Source organism: Rana temporaria, chromosome 9, assembly GCF_905171775.1.
Source record: "Rana temporaria chromosome 9, aRanTem1.1, whole genome shotgun sequence".
NCBI lineage: Eukaryota > Metazoa > Chordata > Amphibia > Anura > Ranidae > Rana > Rana temporaria.
Window position 1 is genome coordinate 95,156,046 of NC_053497.1, and position 26,302 is coordinate 95,182,347.

At 42.7% G+C, this 26,302-nt stretch overlaps 1 protein-coding gene across 1 annotated transcript in view; it reads right to left on the reverse strand.

The window, feature by feature from the left end:
* STAG2 (stromal antigen 2) overlaps window positions 1-26,302 on the reverse strand; it is a 120,837-nt gene that overhangs the window by 23,902 nt on the left and 70,633 nt on the right. Inside the window, exons 17-25 of the mRNA XM_040323928.1 lie at window positions 20,940-21,043; window positions 19,993-20,085; window positions 19,206-19,295; window positions 18,743-18,946; window positions 17,708-17,778; window positions 10,454-10,541; window positions 10,276-10,356; window positions 10,081-10,173; window positions 8,194-8,368 (exon numbers count right to left, since the gene is read on the reverse strand). Of these exons, the coding sequence (XP_040179862.1) occupies window positions 8,194-8,368; window positions 10,081-10,173; window positions 10,276-10,356; window positions 10,454-10,541; window positions 17,708-17,778; window positions 18,743-18,946; window positions 19,206-19,295; window positions 19,993-20,085; window positions 20,940-21,043 (999 nt within the window). The remainder of the gene's footprint in view (window positions 1-8,193; window positions 8,369-10,080; window positions 10,174-10,275; window positions 10,357-10,453; window positions 10,542-17,707; window positions 17,779-18,742; window positions 18,947-19,205; window positions 19,296-19,992; window positions 20,086-20,939; window positions 21,044-26,302) is intronic.

A 26,302-nucleotide genomic window follows, 5' to 3' on the forward strand; every position in this document is an offset into this window, starting at 1 on the left:
CTACATAGGCCTTCCAGACCCTGTAATAAATCACCCTAGAGACCGGTTTCCTGGCTCTGATTAGGGTAGAGATTACTTTCTGAGACAGACCTCTACCCCTGAGAATCAGGGATTCAGCTTCCAGGCCGTCAAATTTAGATGCCGTAAGGCAGGGTGGAGGATCGGACCTTGCGATAGCAGGTCTGGCCGTAGAGGAAGAGTCCAAGGGTCTCCCACTACCATCCTTAGGATTAGTGAGTACCATGCCCTTCTGGGCCATGCTGGAGCTACCAGGATGACTGGTATGTGCTCCACCCGGATCCTGCGCAGCAGGCGGGGTAGTAACTGGAGCGGGGGAAACGCATAAAGAAGTTTGAACTGATGCCAAGGGTAAACCAACGCATCGGTTCCGCAGGCCATCGGATCCCTTGAGCGGGACATGAACCCGTCTAGCTTCTTGTTGAGTCTCGATGCCATGATATCCACGTCCGGCACTCCCCATCTTTGGCAGAGTGCTTGAAAGGTTTGTGGATGCAGAGACCATTCCCCCGGCAATAGAGTCTGGCGGCTTAAGAAGTCCGCCTGAAAGTTGTCCACTCCTGGAATGAATATTGCCGATATGCAGGGCACATGAGCCTCTGCCCATAGGAGAATCAAGCTCACCTCTCTCTGAGCGGCTTGACTCCTGGTTCCCCCTTGGTGATTTATGTATGCCACGGCCGTGGCATTGTCTGATTGAATTCTCACCGGGAACCCCTGCAATTTTGACGTCCAAGCCCTGAGGGCTAGTCGAGCAGCTCTGAGCTCCAAGATGTTGATGGGCAACTGCTTCTCTGGCGTTGCCCAAGTACTTTGGCGAGTGCAACCATCCAAAATTGCTCCCCAGCCCGTCAGGCTGGCGTCTGTGGTCACTATCTTCCAAGCCACTGGGCTGAAAGACTTCCCCTTCAGTAGATTCTGAGGGTCTAACCACCAACACAGACTTTGTCGGACTCTTGATGAGAGCGGCAACGGGATATCCAAGGCCTGTGGCCTTCTGCTCCATGCTGACAGGATGGCTGCCTGCAGGATGCGAGTGTGGCTCTGGGCGTATGGTACCGCCTTGAATGTGGCCACCATCTTGCCTAGTAACCTCATACATAGGCGAATAGTCGGTTCCTTCTTGCTTAGAACCAGTAGGATTAATTCCTTGATGGCTTTGACCTTCCTCAGAGGTAGAAACACTCTTTGTTGTTCTGTGTCTAATCTCATGCCGAGATATTCCAACTGCCTTGTGGGCAGGAAAGCTGACTTTTCTCGATTTAGGACCCAGCCGAACCTCTCGAGGTATTGGACCGTGAGGGCCACTGCTCGCTCCAAGCCAGGAGACGAGTGATCTATGACTAGGAGGTCGTCCAGGTATGCTAGGATCGTGACCCCTTGGATCCTTAGTTTGGCTAGGATTGGAGCTAGGACCTTCGTGAACACCCGGGGGGCCGTAGCCAACCCGAAGGGAAGCGCCACGAATTGGAAGTGACGCGAAGCCACCATGAAGCGTAGATATCTTTGATGTGGCTGATAAATTGGAAGATGAAGGTAGGCATCCTTTATGTCTATGGACGCCATGAAGTCGTCCTTTTGGAGTGTGGTAGCTGCTGACCGCACGGATTCCATCCGAAATGAGCGGATCTTTAGGTATGTATTTACCATCTTTAGGTCCAAAATTGGCCTGACATCTCCATTGGACTTCGGGATGATGAATAGGTTGGAGTAGAAACCTAGCCCCTGTTCCAGGACTGGTACCTCTACTATTACCTCCTGGGAAAGTAGATGATCTAATGCCGAACTTAATGCGGCTCCCTTCTCCGGATCGTTTGGAATCCTCGACTCCTGGAAATGAGGAGGAGGAAACCTTAGGAAATCTAGTTTGTAGCCTGTGGCCACGGAAGACCGTACCCACTCGTCGGGAATGCTGGCTTCCCAAATCTCTGAAAAGAGTCGCAGCCTTCCCCCCACCTTCGTGGGTGGGGGCGCCCCTTCATAAGGTTGGCTTGGGGGCTGGTTTTGCTGGTTTGCGAAACCACTGCCTTTTGCCTCTAACAGCCTGTCCTTGTGATCTGCTGTTGAAGCCGAAGCTTGCTTTTGCAGGAGGCCGTTGATACTGCTTAGTATTAGAGGGCCCCTGCCCAGGGGAATACTGTCGTTTAAACGCAGGCCCCTGAACCTTCTTCTTAGTTGGCAAGAGAGTACTCTTGCCGTTTGAAATGGTCTGAATGTATTTATCTAGGTCTTCTCCGAAGAGTCGTCCTCCATGGAAGGGGAACCCTACCAGGAGCTTCTTGCATGGGGGCTCAGCCTCCCAGCTTTTTAACCATAAGAGTCTTCTCATATGGATAAGGGATAACGATAAACGTGACGCTTGCTGGATAGAATCCTTGATTGCGTCTACCGTAAAACAAATGGCTTTAGGGACATCCGAAAATTCTTCTGCCTGCTGGGCAGGAATAAGTTTAAGCATCTGCTTAAATTGATCCGATAATGCTTGAGCAACCCCAATCGCAGCCACAGCTGGCTGTACTACTGCCCCAGCAGTAGTGAAGGAGTTCTTAAATAGTGCTTCCAAGCGCTTATCAACTGGATCCTTGAACACCTGTATGCTTTCTACAGGGCATGTTAACGATTTGTTAACACATGAGATGGCTGCGTCCACTGCAGGAGTAGCCCTCTTGGAACAAAAAAACTCCCTCTAATAGAGGATGGATCGGAAACACAGCATTGCTTTGAGGCGCCCTCAGTGAGCCCAAAGCTGAAACCGTCGATACCTGGAGATCTGGTACTGGCAAGTTGAATGCCTTATGGACCAAGTCCGACAATCCTTGAATCCACCAGCTCTCCCTCAGGGAGACTGCCCCAGACTCCTCTGTATCCGGATCCTCGATCCCTGAACCTACTTGGTCCTTGTCCAAGAGGTCGTCCAATTCCCCTGAGGAAAGGACCTCCTCCTCTGAGGGTCCGCGCTCGGGCGACAGAGATCTATTCCGCTTACTGCCCCGCATAGCTGCGGCTATCATTTTTCCCATGCTTTTCTGCATCTCTTTTAAAGAGGTGAGTAATACCTTCTCCGTGACCATCTTAGGGTTGGACTGACTCGCGTCAGCTCCAGCCCCAGATCCCGATGGCCCCAAGGCTCCCTGTGGGGAAAGCAGCGGCATAGCTTTGTCCGAGGCCTCAGACTCTCTGGGGGAATCCCCACCTCTTGTACCCTTGTTCTTTGATGCCATGGTACAATACCGAGGTACACCCGCTACTTATTGGTACCTGGGACTTATAAATAGTTAAATGCCCAAACACCTGTTTGGGGGACAAAAAAATGCTTCCTCTCCCCTAGATGACACTTTTTTTTTTTTTTTTTTTTTTTCAAAAAAAAATCTTTTTTTTTCAAATCTAGGAAAGAAAAAAACATTCTGTCCCCCTGAGTAGTATTGCAAGAAAAACTATGAGATGGAAAAGAAACAGCCTATTCCTAGGCTTGAAAAACAGTCTTTCTGAAGACTGCAATATTCTTTCTGGCCACTGTGTGTCCTCGGCGCCCCGTGCTTGCCGTTCTGGTCTTTCCTCCCTAGTTCCAAAGTATTGAATGGAACAAACAAGGAAGGGCCGCCCCTTCCTTAAGCCACTGACCCGCCCTTCCCCCCCCAGCAATCTCAAACAGGAAATGCCCCTCCCGACAGGGGGGGTTGGGGGGAAGGGAGCCTCTCTGCTCCAGCAAACTGCAGCCTGCAGCCTGGAACACACGAGGAGGTCAGCGTTTTGCCTGCATGGCAGGCACTGAGGAGGAAGACTGAATGGAGCATTGCCTGGAGGCTTGCAGGTAAGCATAGCTCTCTGACACACACATATATCTTTATATCACACAGGCCCCACTCAATGCTTTTCCAACACTACAAGGGAGGTCACATCTTATGGGGAATATACATATAGAGCCATCCTATCTTTATGATATGTGACTAGTTTGCCAGATGCAATGCATAACTTTAGGCATGTCCCCTGTGACCCCCCAGAAAAAACCTGCTAAGAACCAAGTTCCGCAAGTTTTCCCCTCACTTACCTGCTCCATGCCGCAGGACTTTGCCAAGCAAGAGGCCCAATCTTCCCCCATCTCCGTGGGGATGTCTAGACCTTCAGGCCCTGGGTTCCTATGAAGGATCCACTGTCCTGGGCCCATATAGCACTCTGGCAACAGAAACATTAGGCACCCAAAGGTTTCTAAGTTCTGGGCCCAGGGTCCAGCTCTCTAAAAAGAAAAGCATTATGGGCTATACCCCAAGGGTTTGGGGTCCGGTTACTGACCACTTTAGCGCTGAGGCTTTTTTGGACAGAACCGGTTAGCTCACCTAATCCCAAGGATGCGGAGGCAAGCTAAACCATGACTAACACCTAAGACACTGGCGTAAAAACTGAGGTACTCCTCCTATGGGAGGGGGTTATATAGGGAGGGGCATTTCCTGTTTGAAGATTGCCAGTGTCAACACCTCAAGGTACTCCATATAACCCATATAGTAATGAATATGCCGCTCTGTGTCCCGTGATGTACGATAAAGAAAAACCGTTCGGCGGCGTGCGTTCCAGCCTGGAGTGCACACGGCTCTCTGCGTCAGTTAGTGACGTCAGGCAGGGGGTCGTAATGGCGTGTTTCAATGCTTCCGCATTTTCATCAGATGGAACGCACGCCGCCGAACAGTTACTTCCGGGTTTTGCTGTGCCCGCAGTGTCCTGTCTCGCTCCTCTCCTGGACAGCAACCAACAAAATCTTCACCAGAGAAGCCACCATCTCATCGGCTGACGATCCACAGCGACCATATTCCCCTTCTTATGAGCGCATTTTGTACAACATTTTAGTGAGTAGCCATTTGACTGTTTTATAAAAATGTAATATTATCAGACATACTGCACTTGGTAGGCGCATTTTTCTTTTGTTTTTGCCATTACAGAGTTTTGCTTCACTCTCCAAAGTGCTGCCACAGTGTACATGTAATTTCGAACTTTTTAAATACAGACTTTAAAAATTGGGACTTTCATTACCATCCTCCTCATTATTACCCTGTTACTTTTCATTCGTAACATCATAGTGTGTCCGATCATTATAGGATAAAGCATAATACGATTTTTTGGGATTGATCGAATACATCAACACTGAAGGGGTAGTGAGATGCAAAAGCAAATCTCACAGAATGAGACTCGGTGCATACATCCCTTAATACTCCGCCAGGGTTTAAAACAAAAACAAACACAGACCATCTATGTCTATGTTTTTAGACCAGAAACAAATCGAGATATTACATTTAAAGCAGATGTGGAGTATGGGTAAATGGACTGAGTTGAATTGGGGATGGTCATACGGTTTGACCACTTTTCAAGATAAATTATGCAGTTGTGCGATTTTAGGATAAGATATAACCTTTTAAGTATGTTGTATTTTAGTTGAGGTTTTAATTTTAATCAATTGTATGGTATAAAGAAGGCTATAGTATTATGGTTGTATATTAAAAATGTACTTGTAAAAGGGTGAGACCAGCTCGATCAGTTTTGATAAAATATATGGAGTGGGTTATTAATCCTTTGCACACATTTTTATGCTTCGATATGTTTTTTGATACCTTCCCCTTTGGGGGCTTGATGCATGGAAGGGATTCCATGCACCAATAACATCACAGCAGCGGGTATAAGGCCTCCGGGGAAAATGGCGGCGATCAACTTCCTGATGCCGCTATACAGCGAAATGCATAGAGGTCGAATGGCTGTTGGCATTCCCATGGACCGCAGGTGGTGTCACATCCGTTTGAGCAGTGAGACTCACTCCGTAATTTGGCGAGACAGAAGGTGCCTTAGACTGTACCATTCAGCAGCAGTGCGGTGGATAGTATACGTAGATACTGTATACACATATATGCTGGTTGAGCTGGTGCCGGTCTGGACACCCTGACATGTAGAGCACATAATTGGGGATTGGTTAAGTGGAAAATTTTAAAATAAAAACTGTGTTGCACGATTACCGTGTTATTTTATTTCTGAGTAATTGTTACATAAACCACTGAGGGGAAGGAATGTCTGAACAAGGGAAGATTTAAATCGGGAGTCCCATGTTGGCAGATTTTGCTATTACTATACATGTTTTGTGGTCCAGCGGGCCTTTGGGCTCTGGTGAGTGAGCATTCATATCATTGGTGGTGGAGCATGATATTTTTGGATTTGTCCAAAGAGACACATTGGATTGGAAACATTTAAGGTGCAAGACAAACTCAATTCAATAAGGACTTTATATTTATATTTTTTAGCACCATTCTATGTACACAAACTTATTACGATAGACACATTTTTCTATCTGCAACGTAGAGAGCGTCCTGACTCTCGTAGTCCAAGGGAGGGGGTGAGCACGACTCTCCACACCAGGGAGAAAGCCTTGCATTACTGTGTGGAGTTACAGACAGAAGAACAGGAAGTGAGGATTTCTCAGAAGAAATAAGGACATTTAAAAGCAAAATCGAAGGATGAGGTAAGTGAAGAGGACTGCACTAAGGGTAAAGGAAGCTATTTAGGAAATAAAAAAATTGTACCTTTACAATCACTTTAAATTACATGGAGAGGATCTGCAAAGAGTGGGACAAAATCCCTCCTGAAATGTGTGCAAACCCTGGTGGCCAACTACAAGAAACGTCTGACCTCTGATGGCCAACAAGGGTTTTTGCCACCAAGTCATGTTTTGCAACGGGGTTAAATACTTATTTCACTCATTAAATTGCAAATCAGTTTAAAACTTTTTTGAAATGCGTTTTTCTGGACATTTGTTATTCAGTAGCTCGCTGTTAAAAAAAAAAAAACTACCATGAAAATTATAGACCGATCATTTGTCAGTGGGCAAATGTACAAAATCAGCAGGTGATCAAATAGTTTTTCCCACCTCACTGTATAGTTAGATCTTTTCTCAGCAAAGCTGAGAAAAAGATAACCAACCTCCTAGGACACTAGCAAAATCTGACAAACATTTGTCGGCGGGACGCTGTGCGTTTAAAAAAAAGAAAATTAAAAATGTGTCACTTTAATTCCTATTACAAGGAATGTAAACATCCCTTGTAAAATAAAAAAGGCATGACCGGACCTCATTTATAAGATCTGGGTCAAAAGGGCCCCTTCGAATTTCCCATTTACACTAAAAAGCAAAAAAAAAAAAATATGTATTTTTAAACGCTATGGGCGGAAGTGACGTTTTGACATTGCTTCCGTCCTGCAATGGTATTAGAGATGGGTGGGCCATCTTCCTCTCACTCATTTCCATACCGAACAGGAAAGATGACCAAATTGCTTCCGCCGCTGCTGGCAGCTCTGGTAAGCGGCTGGAGGGAGCGCCGATAATGGTGATCTTGCGGCGAGACCACTTATCTGAAAGCGGACCGCCCACTGAATTAGAGGATATTGGGGTTATGGTATATATATATATATATATATATATATATATATATATATATATATATATATATATATATAAAGAGTCCCCTCGCGCACAGAAGCGGACACACACGTCCTGCCCACATATGTAAAACGCAGTTCAAACTCCACATGCGAGGCGTCGCTGCATGCATTAGAGCGAGAGCAACAATGCTATCACTAGACCTCCACTTTTACTCTAAGCATGTAACCTGTAAAAAAAGAAAATTAAGCGGCGCCTATGGAGATTTTTAAGTACCAAAGTTTGGCACCATTCCATGAGTCTGCACAATTTAAAAGCATGTCGTGTATCTATTTACTCAGCGTAACATCATCTTTCACATCATACACAAAAAATTGGGCTAACTTTACTGTTTTGTTATTTTTTTTATTTCCAACCCCCCTCAAAACACCTTTGAAAAATTGTTGCGCAAATACCGTGCAACATAAAAAGTTGCAATGACCGTCGTTTTATTCCCTAGGGTGTCTGCTAAAAAAAACATATATAATGTTTGGGGTTCTGAGTAAATTTTAAGCAAAACAAATACGATTTTTTACATGTAGGAGAGGAGTGACAGAATAAGCCCAGTATGAAAGTGGTTAAAAAGTACAGGTTATAACCCCAGTAAGGCCATACAGTTGCTTTATAAACATGCCTCCAAGAGTAAAGATGTAACAAAACATTCAAAAGTGCACCAATATGGAGGAGACACGTGTATATGTCTAAGTATTACACAACATATATTGATGTACCTGAACTGCTGTTATCATCATCCTGGTCAATGAAGACATGATCCAAAATAAAGCTGAGCAGCTCTGACTGCAGCGATGAATCTGGTGAATACACTAGAGGTTCCAGCATTTCTCGACCTCCATGCACAATCTGATGGCTAAAGATCATTAGCACATCACAGAGAATAGTGAATGCCTGTGAAACAATGGACAAAATTAAAAACAAAACAACTTAAATTATAGCTTCCCATAAGTAAGGGAGGGTTATAGCCCCTGTAAGGTTTATTGTTTCCCTTCACTTGCTGGCCCATAGCCAAAACAGGAAGGAGAGAAAATCCCTCTAAAATTAGGGAATCCCTTCTTGTAACCAGAACTAGTGGCACCATTGGAAAATATCCCCACTGTGAGGGACTTCTGTTGTCTCCAGAATAGGATTAGAGTTGTTGATAAAGCTGATTTCACATCTGAGCTGTGCTAAAACGCACACCTGTGCGCTACTATAATACTTGGTATAGGCCAGGGATATGCAATTAGCGGACCTCCAGCTGTTGCAAAACTACAAGTCCCATCATGCCTCTGCCTCTGGGTGTCTTGCTCATGGGTGTCAGAGTCTTGCTATGCCTCATGGGAATTGTAGTTCTGCAACAGCTGGAGGTCCGCTAATTGCATATCCCTGGTATAGGCAGTCCCTGGGTTACAAACAAGATAGGGTCTGTAGGTTCTCGTTTAAAAGGAAAAGTCCATCCTAAGCTTTTTAGGCTAAGCTTCTCCTATGGGTCACAGGAGCGCAATTCGTTTTGCAACCCTGTGACCCATTTTCAGCAAAGAGCGGTCTGAATTCAACTCTTTGCTGACGTCACTGGAATCAGTCCAGGCAGCGCATCATCCCGACTTAGGAAGTCTGGATCCGCTAGCTGCCTGGACTGATGGCAGTCTTAGCCTCTTAGAGAGCAGATGAGACGGTCGCTCCCCTCCACAGCTCTACGCTCCAATAAGCATGGAGAAGCAGAGCAGGAGAGATGCTGACCGACATGGGGAGGTGAGAGAATTGGAGCCATCGGCGGTGTTCGGTGGCTTGGTTCTCAGTGCAGAGGCAGCAGGGACACGTGCAGCATCAGTCTGATGCTGCATCTACCTAGGTAAGTATGAATTTAGAGAGAGGGGGGGGGGGGGGAATAACTCTTTCAAATTTTTTTAAGTGTAGCTCCAGCCAAAAAAATGTATGTTAATGTTTATGGATAGCATATGAAAGGGTTAGCACTAATGTAACATTTATTTTGCTGTCTATGTCCCTGTTCAGAAAATGTCACCTCACTTTCTGTCCCTATGACAATTGGATTTAGAAAATTTTGGGTTGTTGTGGAAACAAGGATTGGCGATAAAGCTTCAGTGGAGACACCTTTTCCCCATGATAATTCTTACAGGAGTGAATTTTCCTTCCTAGAGGTAGACTTCCTCACACTTCCTGTTGTCTCCCTTCATTTCTAAGTCGGATGTTTGTAACCCGGGGACCACCTGTACTTGGTGTGGCATCCGTTTTAGAATGGCAACCCAACTCACAACTATGAGAAGTGGAAATGCACCAGTGCACGATGACACACAAACAACGCATTTTCGTGCATTGCATTTTTGTTTTTAATCGGTTATATGCTGGGAGCCTATTTTATATGAAAGGACCCCCTAATGTAACACAAATATGAGGTAATGCATCGTAGCCGGCAATGAAACTGCCCAAAGCTGCTAGAGAGTTTGAGCTCCCCTAGGATCAGATTACAAGATGTACAAAGATCACCTCACTTTTACTGGACTATAAATAAATGGAACAGAACTAAAAATTGAATATAACATTTGTGTTATACAAAAAAAAAAAAAAGTAATGCACACATTTTTAAAATTACAGTTACTAACCTGTTCTTTAACAGCAGTGTGCACATTAGTAAGGTAATGTTGACATATTTGACAAAATACTCTCATTTGCCTCTTCAAAGTGATCAACTCTTCCTACAAAAAACAAATCCATCAGATCAAAAAAGTTATACATCAACTTGGCACAAGGACTATATAAATGAAGGGGGGGGGGGAATTAAGGGAAAAAACAAATACCTTTGTTAAACCAGTCTCTGATACCTTTGCCAGTTGCCAGAGAATCACATAATGAGTGCACTGTAAAGCATGAATGACAATCTGAAGAAATAAAATAAAAAATTAATAAGGTGTAATTTAAAACTCTGCTGTTGCCGGGCATTTACCATACATACAATTTAATGAATTACAAACAAACCTGCTCAGGCATATCTCCATTTTCTATACCATTTTTCAATAGCTTGTAATTGCTGGTGAATAGATCCCATCTAGAGAGGTCATGTGCGCTAAAAAACAAACAAACAAACACACTCAATAAAACTACTGCTTGCTATATTTTTTTTGGCATACACATTACATCAAATACTGCTCAATTCTGCCTTTGCCATCCAAAAATATACAGCAACAGCAAAACCAAAACGTAAATAAAAGAGAATGCCAGGGAGCCATGTTGTACCCTTAATCTATAATGCAAGGAACAGCAGAAGCTTGTTATATCTGCTGTTAAATTTACTTCCAGACAGAGTAAGGAAGTAAAAGGAAATCTTCATGGCAGGACACAGAACGCCAAAAAAAAAAAAAAAAAACACATACTTAGGGGGTTATTTACAAAAAGGAAATACACTTTGCACTACAAGTGCACTTGAAAATGCACTGAAAGTGCACTTGGAAGTGCAGTCACTGTAGATCCGAGGGGGACAGGCAAGGAAATCAAACAGCATTTTAGCTTGCACATGATTGTAGTGCAAAATGGATTTGCCTTTCGTAAATAACCCCCTTAGACTTCAAGTGAAACGAAATAGGATATTTTATCAGCTTACCTGTGAAATACTTTTCTTGGAGTACATCACGGGACACAGAGTCTTAGTCATTACTAAGTGGGTTATATGTTCCACCATCAGGTGCTGGACACTGGTGTAATCAATTAGAACAGGAGGTTCCCTCCCTATATAACCCCTCCCATACTGGGAGTACCTCAGTTTTTGTAGCAAAGCAATAAGTGTCCCAATATCCCCAGACAAGAGGGGCGGGAACTCTGTGTCCCGTGATGTACTCCAAGAAAAGGATTTTACAGGTAAGCTGTTATAAAAATCCTATTTTCTTTATCGTACATAACGGGACACAGAGTCTTAGTCATTACTGAGTGGGATGTCCAAAAGCAATGCTTACTGAGGGGAGGGAGACACCAACAAAGCAGACCGCCATCAGAGTTGCGGCCTAGCAAATCTGAGTCATAAAGGCTTGGTAATGCACCCCGCATTAAGTGCTTACTATCCTGGTAGGGTGCATCCCAAAAGAAACAGGGGCAAGTCCTCTTTTAAACCATAAGCCTGAATATTTACCTGATGAATCTATATTTGACAATAGTTGAATTAGACGCTGCCTGCCCTTTTGCTGGGGCCTCCTGGTAGCGCAACAACATCAGTCTTCCGTATCCGAGCAGCTGGTTCAGATAGGTCTTGACCGCTCTTACTCCAAAGAGAGAGTGTGTAGCCATTTTAATAGTTGATCTGAACACTGCCTGCCCACATCTAAGGTCTTCTGGCAGAAAAACAAAACGTTAGATTTTTAACTGCTCTCATCTCTACTGAGAGAAAAGCAATAATCCTTTCCTTCCGTGGACCAAGGTCTTGAAAAATAGAAGGCAAAAATATCTTAGGTTCAAATGAACACTAGATCCTTCTAGTAAATAAGGTTTGGGTGAGGATTTAACATCACCCTTCTTGTGAAAATAATTAAGTATGGCTCTATATAAAGAAAGTTGCCAATACTTTCTTGCGGATGCAACCACAACCAAGAACACCAATTCCCTCTTTAGAAGGATGAAGGGAATTATGGTGCATCAGCCCAAGGTGTCGACCTTGTAAGCTGACAAAACTAGATCCAATCTTCCGAGCCCAAGGGTGACCTAACTGGCGGACTTATACACGTCACCCCTTGTATAACGGCCCGGGTCAAGAGTGCGACACAAGCGACCCTTGAAAATATTGACAAGGCCGAGATCGGATCCTTGATGGAACTTAAGGCTAGCTCCACGTCCTTTCCAATGTAGGAAGGCAAGAATTTTACCTATGACATACTACCAAGGATGCCACCCCTTGGTTTCACACCAGGAATATGGGCTTTCCAGATCCTAGGATATCTGATCCTGGAGGCCAGCTGTCCTGTATGAATCAAGGTAACTGCCGCTGATTCTGAACGCCCCGATCCTCAAGAATGCGGGCTATAACAGCCAGATCATTAATACCCATGTATGCAAGACAGGATGTAACCCTGCAAAGCAGGCCTGGACAAGCTGTAAGGGACCCTGGGTCCTCTACCATCACCTCTGCTGTCCCTTCACAGTAAGGTCGTATGGGCTATGCCGGAGCAATTAGGCCAGCTTCCGTTCTCCTCTGATGTAGCATGGAAGCCACGAAAGTCGCTGCACTGGGGTGAGACACACATAAACCAGTGACAACTGGTCCCCCAGGATCACTTAACACATCTGTCCCACATGTGGGTGGATCCCTTGTCCTTAACACACAGCTGTTCAATCTCTTGTTGAACCTGCACAGGGTACTGTTTGTGTGACATTTGGTCAGAAAAAAAGTCGGGGTGTAGAGGTCAATCTCCCGGACATACTTGTTGACGGTTCCAGCGGATCGTCTGACAATTGTCATTTCATGAATGCAAGATTGGCAAACTAGGCAAGGGCCAAGCTCCTCCCTGGTAAACCAAGTAAACCACTAGAGAGGCATTGTCAGATTGTATTCTGACAGAACAAAGCTGTAACCTAAAGTTTCAGGACCTTAAGTAAAATGCTCCATCAGTAGCTCTAGAAAGCTGACGGATAAGACTCACTTGGAGCTTGACCACCTCCCCTGGGCCGTGGTCTCTTCCAGGTAACGGGCATGAAGGATCTTCCCTTCTAACATTTAGTTAAGAACCATCAACTGAAATTCCATCATATCCCTGGGACCAGACTCCTTGGATAATGCAAGGTTAGGATCCACTCGTTCCAGGCCGACAGAATAATGTTTATATCAGCCTTGAATAAAACCGAGCATAGGGAACGGTCTTGAATGAAGCCGGCATATTCCCTAGCACGTTGAGCAAAAGGTAAAACGTAAGGAACTGTTCCTTGGCGTGAACACATAGACCAGCTTTTTTATAGCGATGATCCTGTCTGAGGCCAAAAACTCTCCTTTTGGGCTATTCTTGTTAATGAAAGAATGTGCTTCTAGACTGGGATCCTAACCCAGGAGTTCCAGATACTTAACCATGCTGGACTCCCCTAGGTCCAGCCATGCTACTGACTAATCCGTCAGAAGGAGTTTGCTTCGGTATGCCATTACTGCTATACCCTGGGCCTTCAGATCTGCTAGAGGCGGGCCCTAGCACCCTATTAACCCAGGCACGGAGGTTAACCCAAGGGGTAAGCCACCAACTGGAGACAGTGCTGATCCCCTGCGAAATGCAGACAACCTCTGCAGTCCCATGTAAATACACACATATGCAAATGGCAAGCTTTAAAGCCATATGCCTCTATGGAAGCGTGTGCTCATGGAGGCGTGTGATCATGGAAGCATGAATTTATACAAAATATGTTTTAGGCAAAACACACACAAAAAAAAAAGGGGGTGTGCTGTATACACACACACACACACACACACACACATTATATATATATATATATATATATATATATATATATATATATAGCATGTGAGCTATGAACAAGTCTCTTGCAAGCAAGTATGCGCTCTGAACGTGTTATGCAGCATTGTGCAACATGTACCCCTGCAGACACGTTTTCCTATGTAAGCCCAAGGAATCCTGTATAATTAAGGAAACCTAATTATCATGCCTCATTAAGCAACCGTGCAAAATTTAGGCAAACATGCCTCCTTATGCGATTCAGCATTTTTAATGCATTCAAACATCTTATGCATTTTTAGCACCCCTGTGCGGACAAGTACCCTTGTGTGACCAAGGACTCTTGTATGACCGAGCACCCCTGTGTGATGCAGCATCTTTATGCAATCAAGCATTTTATGCGATTTTAGGCATTTCTGCGGACACCACCTCTATGTGTGACCAACTATGCCTGGGTAATCCAGGACTCGGGTGATCATGTAACCATGTGTGATCCCGCATCTTTATGCACTCCAGCATCTTTATGCGACCTCAGGCATTCCTGTGGAAACAAGCCTCTTTATGTGACCAAATATCCTTGGGTAATCAAGGACTCGGGTTACCATGTGTGATCCCGCATCTTTAAGCACTTAAGCATTTTTATGCGATTTTAGGCATTCCTGTGGAAACAAGCCTCTCTGTGTGACCAAATATCCTTTGGTAATCAAGGCTTCGGGTTATCAGGTAACCATGTATAATCCAGCCTCCTTATGCATTTAAACATTTTTATGCGATTTTAGGCACTTTGATGTGATTAACCATCCTAATGTGACCATGTAAAATCATACCAACAAAAAACATGTATTTTTATGTGATCAACAAAAAAACATGCTGTTACTTGTTTTTACCCCACATGCATTTTGAATATTCCAAACTCATTGCAAACATGCGGACTGGTAAAAGAGGCAGTTATGCTCTGCAGATGTGCGTCTCCGCAACCTGCCACGTTAGCCATGTGCACCAGCAACTGTGCATCCCCCAGTTGTGCATTTGGTTAGCCTGAAGCCAACACCAGGATGAGGACCTTATGAAGACAGAAGCTCTGGCCGTCTAGGCTGTTTCATGCTTGTGAGGATGCTATGAATATAGCAGTTAACCTCTTAAAGACCAAAAAAAAGCAATGCAGTGCAACAAAACATATGCAGAGTGACTGCAATGTTGGGGGGAGGCTGCAACGTCTAACAGGGCTGATAGCTCATTCTGTGAGCTGTCCCAACACTTTAGACATGGATGAAAAAACTGAGGTACTCCCAGTATGGGAGGGTTATATAGGGAGGGAACTTCCTGTTCTAATTGATTACACCAGTGTCCAGCACCTGAAGGTGGAACATATAACCCACAGTAATGACTAAGACTGTGTCCCGTGATGTACGATAAAGAAAATTAATTTATTCTCCACAAATAATTCATAACCCTATTTTTACAGGCACCCAGCTTCCACTTCCTGCAATCTTCTGGGACACATCACAGAAGATTGCCTGGCCATTCACAACGTGCAGCGTGGCTCACGCATGCAAAGTGAATGCACAGCTGGGCACCCATAGTTAGAATGGCAGCGAGGGGTAGAGGAGCGGGGCTTCGTGCGCCCGCATTGCTGGACCGTGGGACAGGGTCGAGCTCCGCTTTAATGACCCTGTAATGCTTTTTCATTAAATAATTTCTTACCCTCCTTATGTTCACTGTGAGGTCCGAACGCTCAATTTTTCCCCACAGATTTGAGTGTGTGAGCAGTGCACATTAGTTGCAGTCATATGCACACTACAAATCCCATAGTTCTTAGCAGCAAGCAGGAGAGGGTGGCCATGTTTCTACATACAGTAAAACCATAAAGAACAAAAAGTAGCCACTCCGACACAAAGCCGCGGCAGTAAAAAAAATTGGAGGGAGACCGAGCAATAGAAGGTTCTTTGATTTAAGACTATGTTCTTGAAGATCATTTCTTACAGGGGGTTAAAACCAAACCTAATATTGTTATCTATAGCTAGAAAAGGGCATTCAGATAGAAGTGGTCCAGAGCCTCCATATCCACTTTAATGGAGATGTGAAGGTGTATGATTTATAAAGCATGCACAGTTTGAAGGTTTGACATGTTTGGTACCCATTTACGCAACTTTTATCTTTTAAATTTGGGTATAATATTGCGTTAGTTTGCACGAAATACAAATACTAGTCAGTCATACACTACTTGATGAATAGCTGCACAAACGTCAATGCAACAATCACCATTTTATTCTCCAGGAAGAAACAAAAAACATACAAAAGAAATTGTGTATAATATATAATAAAAAAAAATAAACACTTTATTATATACAAACTCCATACTGTATCTATATTTAAATAGATATAGTGTGCGTAAAAATTTAAAATTATATTTTATATTGGACCCATTTTTTTTTATTGCATTTAAAAGATAAAAGGGGGTAAAAGTGCCCAGTAGGCAAGTAGTTAAACTGGTATTAAAAAAAAAAAAAAAAAAAACAACACTACGAAAGGTGAGAGAATCTGCATTAGTTTTATTTTTTTTTGGCTTTTTCCCTCTGTTTTTGCCTGGTGATCTGGTGAGAAGCACCCCCTGTAGTAGAAGTGCCTATACTTGGAATTAAGGAGCAACAGAGACACCTTAAAAGAGTTGTAAAGGTAAAAAATGTTTTCCCTAAATAGCTTCCTTTACCTTAGTGCAGTCCTTCTTCACTTACCTCATCTTTCGATTTTGCTTCTAAATGTCCTTATTTCTTCTGGGAAATCCTCACTTCCTGTTCTTCTAACTCCACACAGTAATGCAAGGCTTTCTCCCTGGTGCGGAGTGTCGTGCTCGTCCCCTCCCTTGAGGGGGCGAGCAGGAGAGTCAGGACGCTCTCTACGTTGCAGATAGAGAAAGGAGCCGCGTGTTAATGGGTGTCATGACTCTCCTGCTAGTCCCCTCAAGGGAGGGGGCGAGCGCGACACTCCACACCAGGGAGAAACCCTTACATTATTGTGTGGAGTTACAGACAGAAGAACAGGAAGTGAGGATTTCTCAGAAGAAATAAAGACATTTAAAAGATTTAAAAGAAAGCCTTAAAAAAAATGAATAAATGCAGCCACCACATCCAAGAATTGGTAAGCTGCAATATAATAAATGTTTGCTTTTTGGGTTTAATACCACTTTATAAAGGATAGACCCACTGTTTTTTGTCCGATGATGATTGCGGTGTAACAAAAGACGGTATGGTATGTTGGTTGCTACATATTACTGGGTATGAGAAAGTGGGAAATTTCTACTCGATTGAGATGGGGAATTTGCATAAAAAATGTATAGTCATCTGCAAACAAGTAGTTCACAATGAAGCACATACATGAATTTCAAAAATTAACAAAATGCATCCTGTTTTATCAGTCTTGCTGTGTCCAGAATGTAAAGGTCACAAATCCAAAACCCAGCCCACCACCAGTCATATTACTGCATCATATTACTGCATCATATTACTAAGCGCTGGTTCACACTAGTGCGACTTGAGTAGCAAAGTTGCTCGACAAGGGAAACATTCTATTCTATTCCCCGTTGTAATCAATGCAAAGTTTTAAAGGGTTCTGGTGCGATATTCAGTGAGATTTGGCCCAACAGAATATTCAAAGTGACAAAGTTGCACTACATAATTGCACCGAAAATTGTATCAAAATTGTATTGCAGCATTGTGAACCAAGTCAAGAGAAACTATTCTGAAGAGAATCTATGCAATAACAGATCTATACAATACATTTTTTTAATTTTATTTTTTAAAGAAAAACCTCTTACTTGTGGAAAGCAGTTATTCGCTTTAGTGTGGACAGCACTTGGTATGCGTCCTCTTCATCTGGCTCCTCTTCCTGCAAAGGAATTATCAGAGTAACACTATAAACAAAAATCTACGTTCCAAAGAGTATTCAGACAAAATATAAAATTTAATAAGTATACTTAAAAAAATAAAAACTGCATACATCATTCTTACTAGAGATTCCATGATCCATTGCTACTCCATGACTACCATTTCTAGAGGACCAATAACCACACCAAGACATATCTAAGCTTTTGAACGCCACCATAATTCAGGTGCACAACTGGACTACCCTTTTTTAAAGGGTATCTGGGTTCAGGCTATAGGCATTAAGGTTGTTAAAAATTCTCAACAAGTAGAAAAAGAATGATGCAGTTTCCTCAGACATGGACTGCCAATTCATCAATGCTTGTAAGGCATCGGTGGCTGGTCCCCTTCACTGCTACGGGTCCAACATCTGTCCTCAGGATCTTACCAGAACCCCTCCACCCGCCAATGAGAATTGTCCACTTCGCACAGGCAGTGATATGGACATCTGGAAGAAGGGTCCCTCCAGGAAGTAAACCATGAGAAGAACCTGTATCTGGACTATCATTCAAATGCATCTTTAGGCAAGGGTTTATTTTTTTTGTCAACCCAGTGATCATTTGGGGTGGGGGGGGTGGTTACGTTCCTACTAGATTTGGACTTTAAAAAAAACTTGTTCACACCATACGTGCATGAAAACCCGAAGGAAAAGCTGCAACAGTATCATATCAGTTTACATCAGTTTTCATGTGTGTCGGTTATGTGTCCGTTCACACAACAGTGTTGATGCCATGTTATTTTTTTTTTGCGTGCAGAAAACTGCACATAAAAAAATCTGCACGCGATACCAGTGTTGTGGTGCCCTTGCGGAATGCATACAGAAAACCCCACACCTCTGCACATTGTGTGAACAAGGCCTAAGGGTTCATATACATTTAATTGAAACTTAATATGGAAAGATGACACATTTGAAATAAATCCCCACTAACCTCTTGCAAGAAGTCCTCAAGAAGGCGATTGAATTTATCTGCCAGTTCATCAATTAACTGGCTCTTCGCAATGTCCACTCTGTTATATATTGTAAACTCTTCATTGCAAAGTGCATGGTAGGTTTTAGAACAGGCTTCCAAAACATCTGTATCTGTGTGCTTTTCTACAATATTCCGTATTTGTCGCAATAATGACTCTAAATGCTTTAAAAGAGGAAAAAAAATAAAGTTACACACATTATATATATATATATATATATATATATATATATATATATATATATATATATATATATATATAACATCTCTCTATAAAATCTCTATACACAGACAGACACACACAGACAGACAGACACACACACACAATCCGTCTTCGGATTGCAAATTTTTTTATTTATACAATGCATGTCAAAAAGAATGAATTGTGCAGCATGCAAATTATGTCTGCTCATATCATAGTTACCTTTTCCAAACGTCCCGTTGTATAAATTTCCAAATCAAAAAACTGCGGTAGGTGCAGAAGATTCGTCACTTTTTCTGCATCTACTGAATACTATTAAAAGAAAAAACAATTTTATAAAATTTGTGGTTTTTACCTTATTTTTTACATAATGTCGTTAGACTCGTGGAAAGCATCTACTCTAGCAAAGACGATAGACCTACTGTTAGGAAAACCAAGCAAATGTACACTACCCATGTCCATCATAAACAGCACTGGGAAAACAGAGGGTACACAAACTATGCTTTCCTCCTTGTTCATGATCTTTGTCTATGATAATGTACTGGGTTTAGCAAGTGGTGGATTTATAAAACCAGTTTAAATCACCATACAATTGATTTTCTGTTTACATATTTGATTTAATGGGATACAAAACAAGTCTCCTCAGCCACAGTAGGCAAAGATGTGAGTTCTGGAAAGGAAATATTGGCAAATTCATTGGCTAAAAAAGATAGCAGATAAATCAAAACAGAGTGACTGAACCCATTGCAGCCTGAAGAACGGTTCCTGGGTGAAAATTAAAAACCTTGTGGAATCAGAAAGCTAAATTAGGAAACTGTATGAATCCCTAGAAGCAACACCAGAGAATATAAACAAAACAAAGCATTACTGGTCTCCGACTACAATGTGCCTGAACCACTGCACATAAAATTGAGAATAACCATTTAAACACTACATAATTACTAAGAAAAAGATTTAAGTTTAACAAGATAAGAGTTTTTACATTTTAACACATGACAGGAATACACACTTTTGCCAACAGCTGAGGAAGGGATACTGCAAAGAGCTCTGTAAGCCGTGTTTTGTCATCTAACTGGGCTTTCTTTTCCTTTGCAGTCAACACCTAAATTAAAAAAAGAAAAATATTGGTTATATAAAATGGCTTTTCTGGACTAGACTGAATTTCAATTTATCATTTCAGGGAAACTACAAAAACTTGACTGCAACACACACACACACTTTTTTTGCAACTGGTTTACTGGGGTTATGGATAATGCCATTTGCCATAAACTACTTAATTAGCCTGCGGCTCATGAGCTACTGGAAGCAGCGGTGGGAGGCGACATACGTGCGCGTCCCTCCAATGTTTCTGAATCCTGTCTCCTTCAAAAAATGAGAAGCAAATCATTTTGTTTTTTACCCTGCTAGAAATCCAGTGAATGCCTAAAATCTTATAACCTGTGTGTGTATTGCACAGATTTCAGTGCCCAGCTCTCTTCTGTAGACTACAGAACATCTCCCAAATGTTGTTTCAGAAATGAGGCATGGGAAGGCATTCTGTAATCCAAATAAGAGTAAGCAGCCCAATGTGAAAACCCTGTTCTTCCACAGATGGAGTACAGTGAGTAATGCCCCTTACACACGGTTGGACTTTTGACCAGCCAAAATCACATGGGAATTCAGACGGAATTCCATTGGAGCAAACTAATAATAATCTAAACGCTGACGGAATTCTTTGAAATTTCAGATGAAAAAAAAAATCGGATGGGGCATACACCCGGTCGGAATTTCCAATGGAAAAGGGTCTGTCAGATTTTTTTCCATCAGAAATTCCGATGGTGTTGTCACCCTTTCCCAAGAGCTGCCATATATTACATTTCTATTCTTGGATTTAGATACATTTTAAATCACAGCTCATTTATATTTAAAAAAAAAAAAAAAGCATCAGAACAAGTAGCATTTCGTTTTCAGAATTACCCTTTTCCCAGTTCCTCTACCAACTGGAGGATGGCATTCAGCAGCTTGTCGAATTGTACAGAGCATTATTTCAATTAGCGCACTTTCTTGCCGATCTGTGAGTGCTACAAAAAAATTAAAAAGTCCATATATTAAAACATTATGGTGAAACAACACATATGCAATAACATGTTTCACTATACCAAATTCGACAAACTTTGCTGCCAGTACTTTTTCTTTTTGATGAAAAATAAATGGATTTTTGGTTTATCTGTAAAAAATAAAAATTCTTGAAATGCATCAAAGAGCATTTTCATATTCATTTCAATAGGGTTATGCTGCCACTTTCAGGCGACTGAACTTGGACACTGACAGAAAAAAAAAAAAGAAGGAGGAGGAAATCCCATCTAGGTATAGCTTCAGTTTTGTAGTAAGCCATAGAATAAAGGAAAAGGGGAGGAATCCCTGTATCCATCCCATGACATAAGGCTTCTTCATATCCATTATGATAGGGATGTCAAGCACTGAATGAGGGGATGGCAACACGACAATAAGTTTACAGACCCCAAGGAAGTCCATGTGCAAAGGTACGCACCAAAGAATGAGAAGAAGCGGGTCTCTGAAAGAGGACCATTGATACTGAAAGCTAACCTTTAACACTCCCAAGACATTGTTTAATGGGCCTAAAATGAAACTGGGAAAAGGGCATTGCCATGAGGGGAGCTACAATCTTTCCCAGAACCCTGATGCAAAGTAAACCAAGGTATTTGTCAGACTTGAGCAAATCCACCTGAGCCCTCAGAGAAAAAATTATATTTGTCCAGAAGAAGGAACTTGGATGGTATTTCAGGGTCAGGCCAAAATATCCCAACATCTGGATTAGAGGACAAGGCTGACTAAGACAAATTCAGAAACCATCTAACCCTCTCCAGAGTGTGCACTGTGTGAGATACATTGGTCAACAACAAAAAAGTGGAGTGCTCCCTCAGAAGTAAGTCACCCAAATATCCTATAACAGGGGTATCCAGGGTATCCAGAAAGCATAGAACCAGAGAAAGAACCTTAGTGAACACTCTGGAAGTTGTGGACAGGTCAAATAGCAGGGCCACAAACTGATATGGTAGGCCTCCACCATAAACCATATAAAACTTTGGTGAAGCAAAAAAAAAAAATTAAAAATCTGAACACGCATGCAAGCATCACTGATATCTACTGATGCCAGGAATCTCTCTGCTGGAGAGAAGTCGCTATTAACTGCATTAATTCTTTATGGAGCGACTAAACTCACAGAAACTTAAAGTCTCTTGAGATCCAAAATGGGATGATCCCCACCATTTGGTTTCAGAACTGTAAAAAGGTTTAAGCATAAACCGCAAAACCCTTCGTCCTCTGGAATAGGAACAATCACTTCTTGAGATAGAAGATAGGAACAGCAAATCTGAGGATTCAAATAAATATTTGAAAGCCTAAAGTGTGAATAGGGAAGCTCTAAAATTCAAGCTTGTAGCCTTGAGCCACTATATTACTGACCCACTCCGCAATCTCCACCTCTCAAACCTCTGCGAAGGCCTGCAAACCAAGGGGTCCAAACCCTCTTTTTAACTTTATGCTACAGGTAAACCTATATTAAGGCTTACCTGTAGCTACCCATGAGATCTCCTAAACCTGCATGGTTTAGGAGATATCCCCATGTCTGCATCAGCACATGCGCACTGGGCAAACTGAAGTAATGGCACATATGTGCCGTTGCTCCAGTCTTCATGGCATTAACGGTGGCTCCTGTGGGAGTGACGTCATCGCGGCTCCAGCCAATTGCAGCGCCGGAGCGGCGATACCCGGAAGCAAGTCCGGGATGACATGTCGGCGGCCAGAGGGGGAAACGTGGACTACTTGCGGGGGCTTCGATAGGAGGCAAGTACTACATAATGAGAAAGTATGCCTACTAGCTCATCATGCCTTTGTCTTGCAGGGCACTTTTTTTTTTTTTGGTGGGTTTACTTCCTCTTTAAAAAAGAGCGACTCTTCTGGACCCATATAGCACCCTACCAGTTACCAGTTTACAAGGCAATATACCCGTTATGCAGGGTCCAGTAGCAACCAGCAACATTACAGGCAGGTCCAATTATCTTCAGGTGACAGCATAACTATCGTAATGGACATGAAGATATCTTGTGTTCTGGGATGCAAGATTTAAAAAAAAAAAAGTCATTGAACATCCTAAAACCAAGAAACTTGGTGTATTAGATAATAGACAATTTCATGAAAAGACAGTATACAGTTTATGTTTCAGCAGGAATTGCCAGTCCTCAAACTCTTTTACACAATGTCCAGCAATCTGTGATGGGTACAGTTTGTAATACAGTCTCTACCTCCTAGATAATAAAAGATGTTTTGAAATGGAAACATTTGTAGCAGTGTCTAATTAGGGATAGTAGCAGTACACAGGGATTTTTTGATTTTTTACACAAAAAGGCGCTTTCTTTTGGTGGTATTTAATCACCACTGGGTTTTTAATTTTTTTGCTAAAAAAAAAAAAAAAAAGTACAAAAGCATTTTTCATATGGTTATAAAATTTTTACGAACAGGCAATTTTCCTCCTTCACTGATGAGGGATTAATTGGCAACACTGATGGGCACTAAGGGGACTGATGTCCCTTTAACAGAAACTGGTTAACGGCTTTCTTCTTTTCTTCACACTGATGGCATGGTGGTGGGGGGTAATTACTGGCTTCCATTTATTTCCGTGTCTAGCTGTAATTTGCCGACAGCTGATCATGTGGTAAAGGGCCTGCTGTGGTTGGCCCTTTACCCCGATCTGTGATTAGCCGAATCCCACAGGCATCCACGTACACCCTCCTGGCAAAGGAAGCCTGCACTGTAACCATTGTTCGGCTATAGCACGGGCACCAAGTGGTTAAACTACACTGAAATATTCTAAAATCACTAAGTCCATATATAAATCTGTAAGATACAGTAATACTACTGATATCATACTGTATATTACTAACATAACAGTGAATGTGAGACCTAAATTATTTTACTTACTATGATCTTAAACTTAAGCTCCAGTCAAAACTTTTTTTGTCAGAATGGGTTTAGACATCCATCAAGTTGTTTTTCTGCCTGCCCCAGTTTAGATTTCCTTTTACTTTGTGTTGTCATTGAGGAAGAAAATGTATCCACCCATGCAGAGTTAAAATGGCGTCAAGGCACTTAACAGGTAATAGGTTGTGCATTTCTGCTGGAAGCATACTCCATACTGTATGGTCAGTACGAAGATCAAGCTGTAATAAACAGCTCAGGCACTAACAAATATAAGCCATAAACAGGGTGAATAGCCATCACACTGGACCCTCAAAAAAACCCACATTCTTCCAACGCTGAATGGAGAAAAGGATTAATTGTTATTTTTTCTCCTAGTCAGAGAGGGGAAAAAAAAAAAAAAAAAAGTTATGGAGTATAGATAACTTACCTGTAAATTCCTATCCAAGAGTACAAATATAGGACACAGGCAGAGTACTTATACACCATAGGTTAAAAGGCATGTACCTCCTGGTGACTGGACATTTGCAAAGCTTTAGGGGATACACCCCCACAACACCTCCCCTATAACCCTACACCACTCCACCAGTCCAAGCAATGCTAAAAAAAACAATGGAGAGGAGGGGGAGGGGATCATGTAGTATATTGCAAGATATGGCATTTACAGCCAAGTCAAAATTCCTCTTACTTAAATGTACAGTGCAGGACACAGGCAGAGTATTTATACACCATGAGAAGTCCACAAGCAACAAACTGAAAGGGTGTGCAACAATGAGGCCAAGTAAACTGTGCCAAAAGGCCCAACAAGGGCCATAAGACCATACCTCAGACAGCTGCTTCAGCAGAAAACTGGATGCCCACCTGGTAAAACTTTGAAAACGTATGAACTGAAGAACAGGTGGGGATCTTGTACAACTGGGCTACAGAGGTTTGGTGCCAAAATGCCAAGGAAACTCCCACTGCTCTAGTGGAGTGGACATGTAAAAAAAAAGTGCAGGAGGAGGTTTCTATTTCAGAATGTAAGTTCTTGCACTCAGACTTGATAACCGTTGTGCAATGGTGGACTTTGAAGCAGGGAGTTACCTTGCAAGGTTTAGAGAACCAGACAAACAAGGAATCTGTCCACCTGATTGAAGCAGAAGCCTTGAGGTAGATCTTAAAAATACTCTAGGGCAGTGAAGACAAACCTAGGGCACACGTGCCACAGCTGGCACACCAAGCCCTCTCTGATGAGAGCTCAAGAAACACAGGGTGCTGCAAGGGGACCACAGTACGAGATACCCCTTGAAGAAAGGTTCTGACAAGGCAGAGTGAAGGCAGAGGGCTTTAAAAAAAAAAAAAAAAAAAAATTGATAAGGCAGCGACCTTACCTTTGGGAGTGCTTTAACTGTTGGTAACCCCAACATTTCATATTCCTGATATGTGTCGGTTGTGCCAAGAACTTGTGTTAAAATGTAACCCGTTTCCTTTGAAGTGCTTCCTTTGTGTGAAATACCTAGTGATTCTGTGATTACCCCCTGCTTTCCTATTGTAAACTGACTATACTAGGCATGGAAACACATCCATCCCAGTGTGGTCAGTTTTAAGCTGGGAGCACAGCCTGCCAGTCCTCCAATGGCCAAGTTAATTGCTGGGGAGATAGTTAATCACTGGGGAGATCAGTGCATGTCTCCCTCTCTCCCCCTGCCTCTTGGAATGTTTATTTTAACAGTAAGAGACAGTATAACAAAACAAAACAAAAAAAAACGCTTTTTAAAGAAAAAAGTAATAAACTTGATTTGCATTTTAATGAGTGAAATAAGTATTTAACCCCTTGGCAAAACATGACTTGGTGGCAAAAACCTTGTTGACATCACAGAGGTCAGACATTTCTTGTAGTTGGCCACCAGGTTTGCACACATCTCAGGAGGGATTTTGTCCCACTCCTCTTTGCAGATGCTCTCCGCTTCACTAAGGTTTCGAGGCTGACGTTTGGTAACTCAAACCTTCAGCTCCCTCCACATTTTCTATAGGATCAATGTCTGGAGACTGGCTAGGCCACTCCAGTAGCTTAATGTGCTTTTTCTTGAGCCACTCCTTTGTTGCCTTAGTCATGCGTTTTGACTGAGGGAAGGAAGATCTCACCCATGATTTGATGGTACATGGCCCCCGTCCATCGTCCCTTTCTCCTGTGTAGTTCTGGGCTGATTCCTCACCGTTCTCATGATTATCGAAAATCCACAAGGTGAGATCTTGCATGGAGCCCCAGACCGAGGGAGATTGACAGATATTTTGTGTTTCTACCATTTGCGAATAATCACACCATCTGTTGTCACCCTCTCACCAAGCTGCTTGGCTATGGT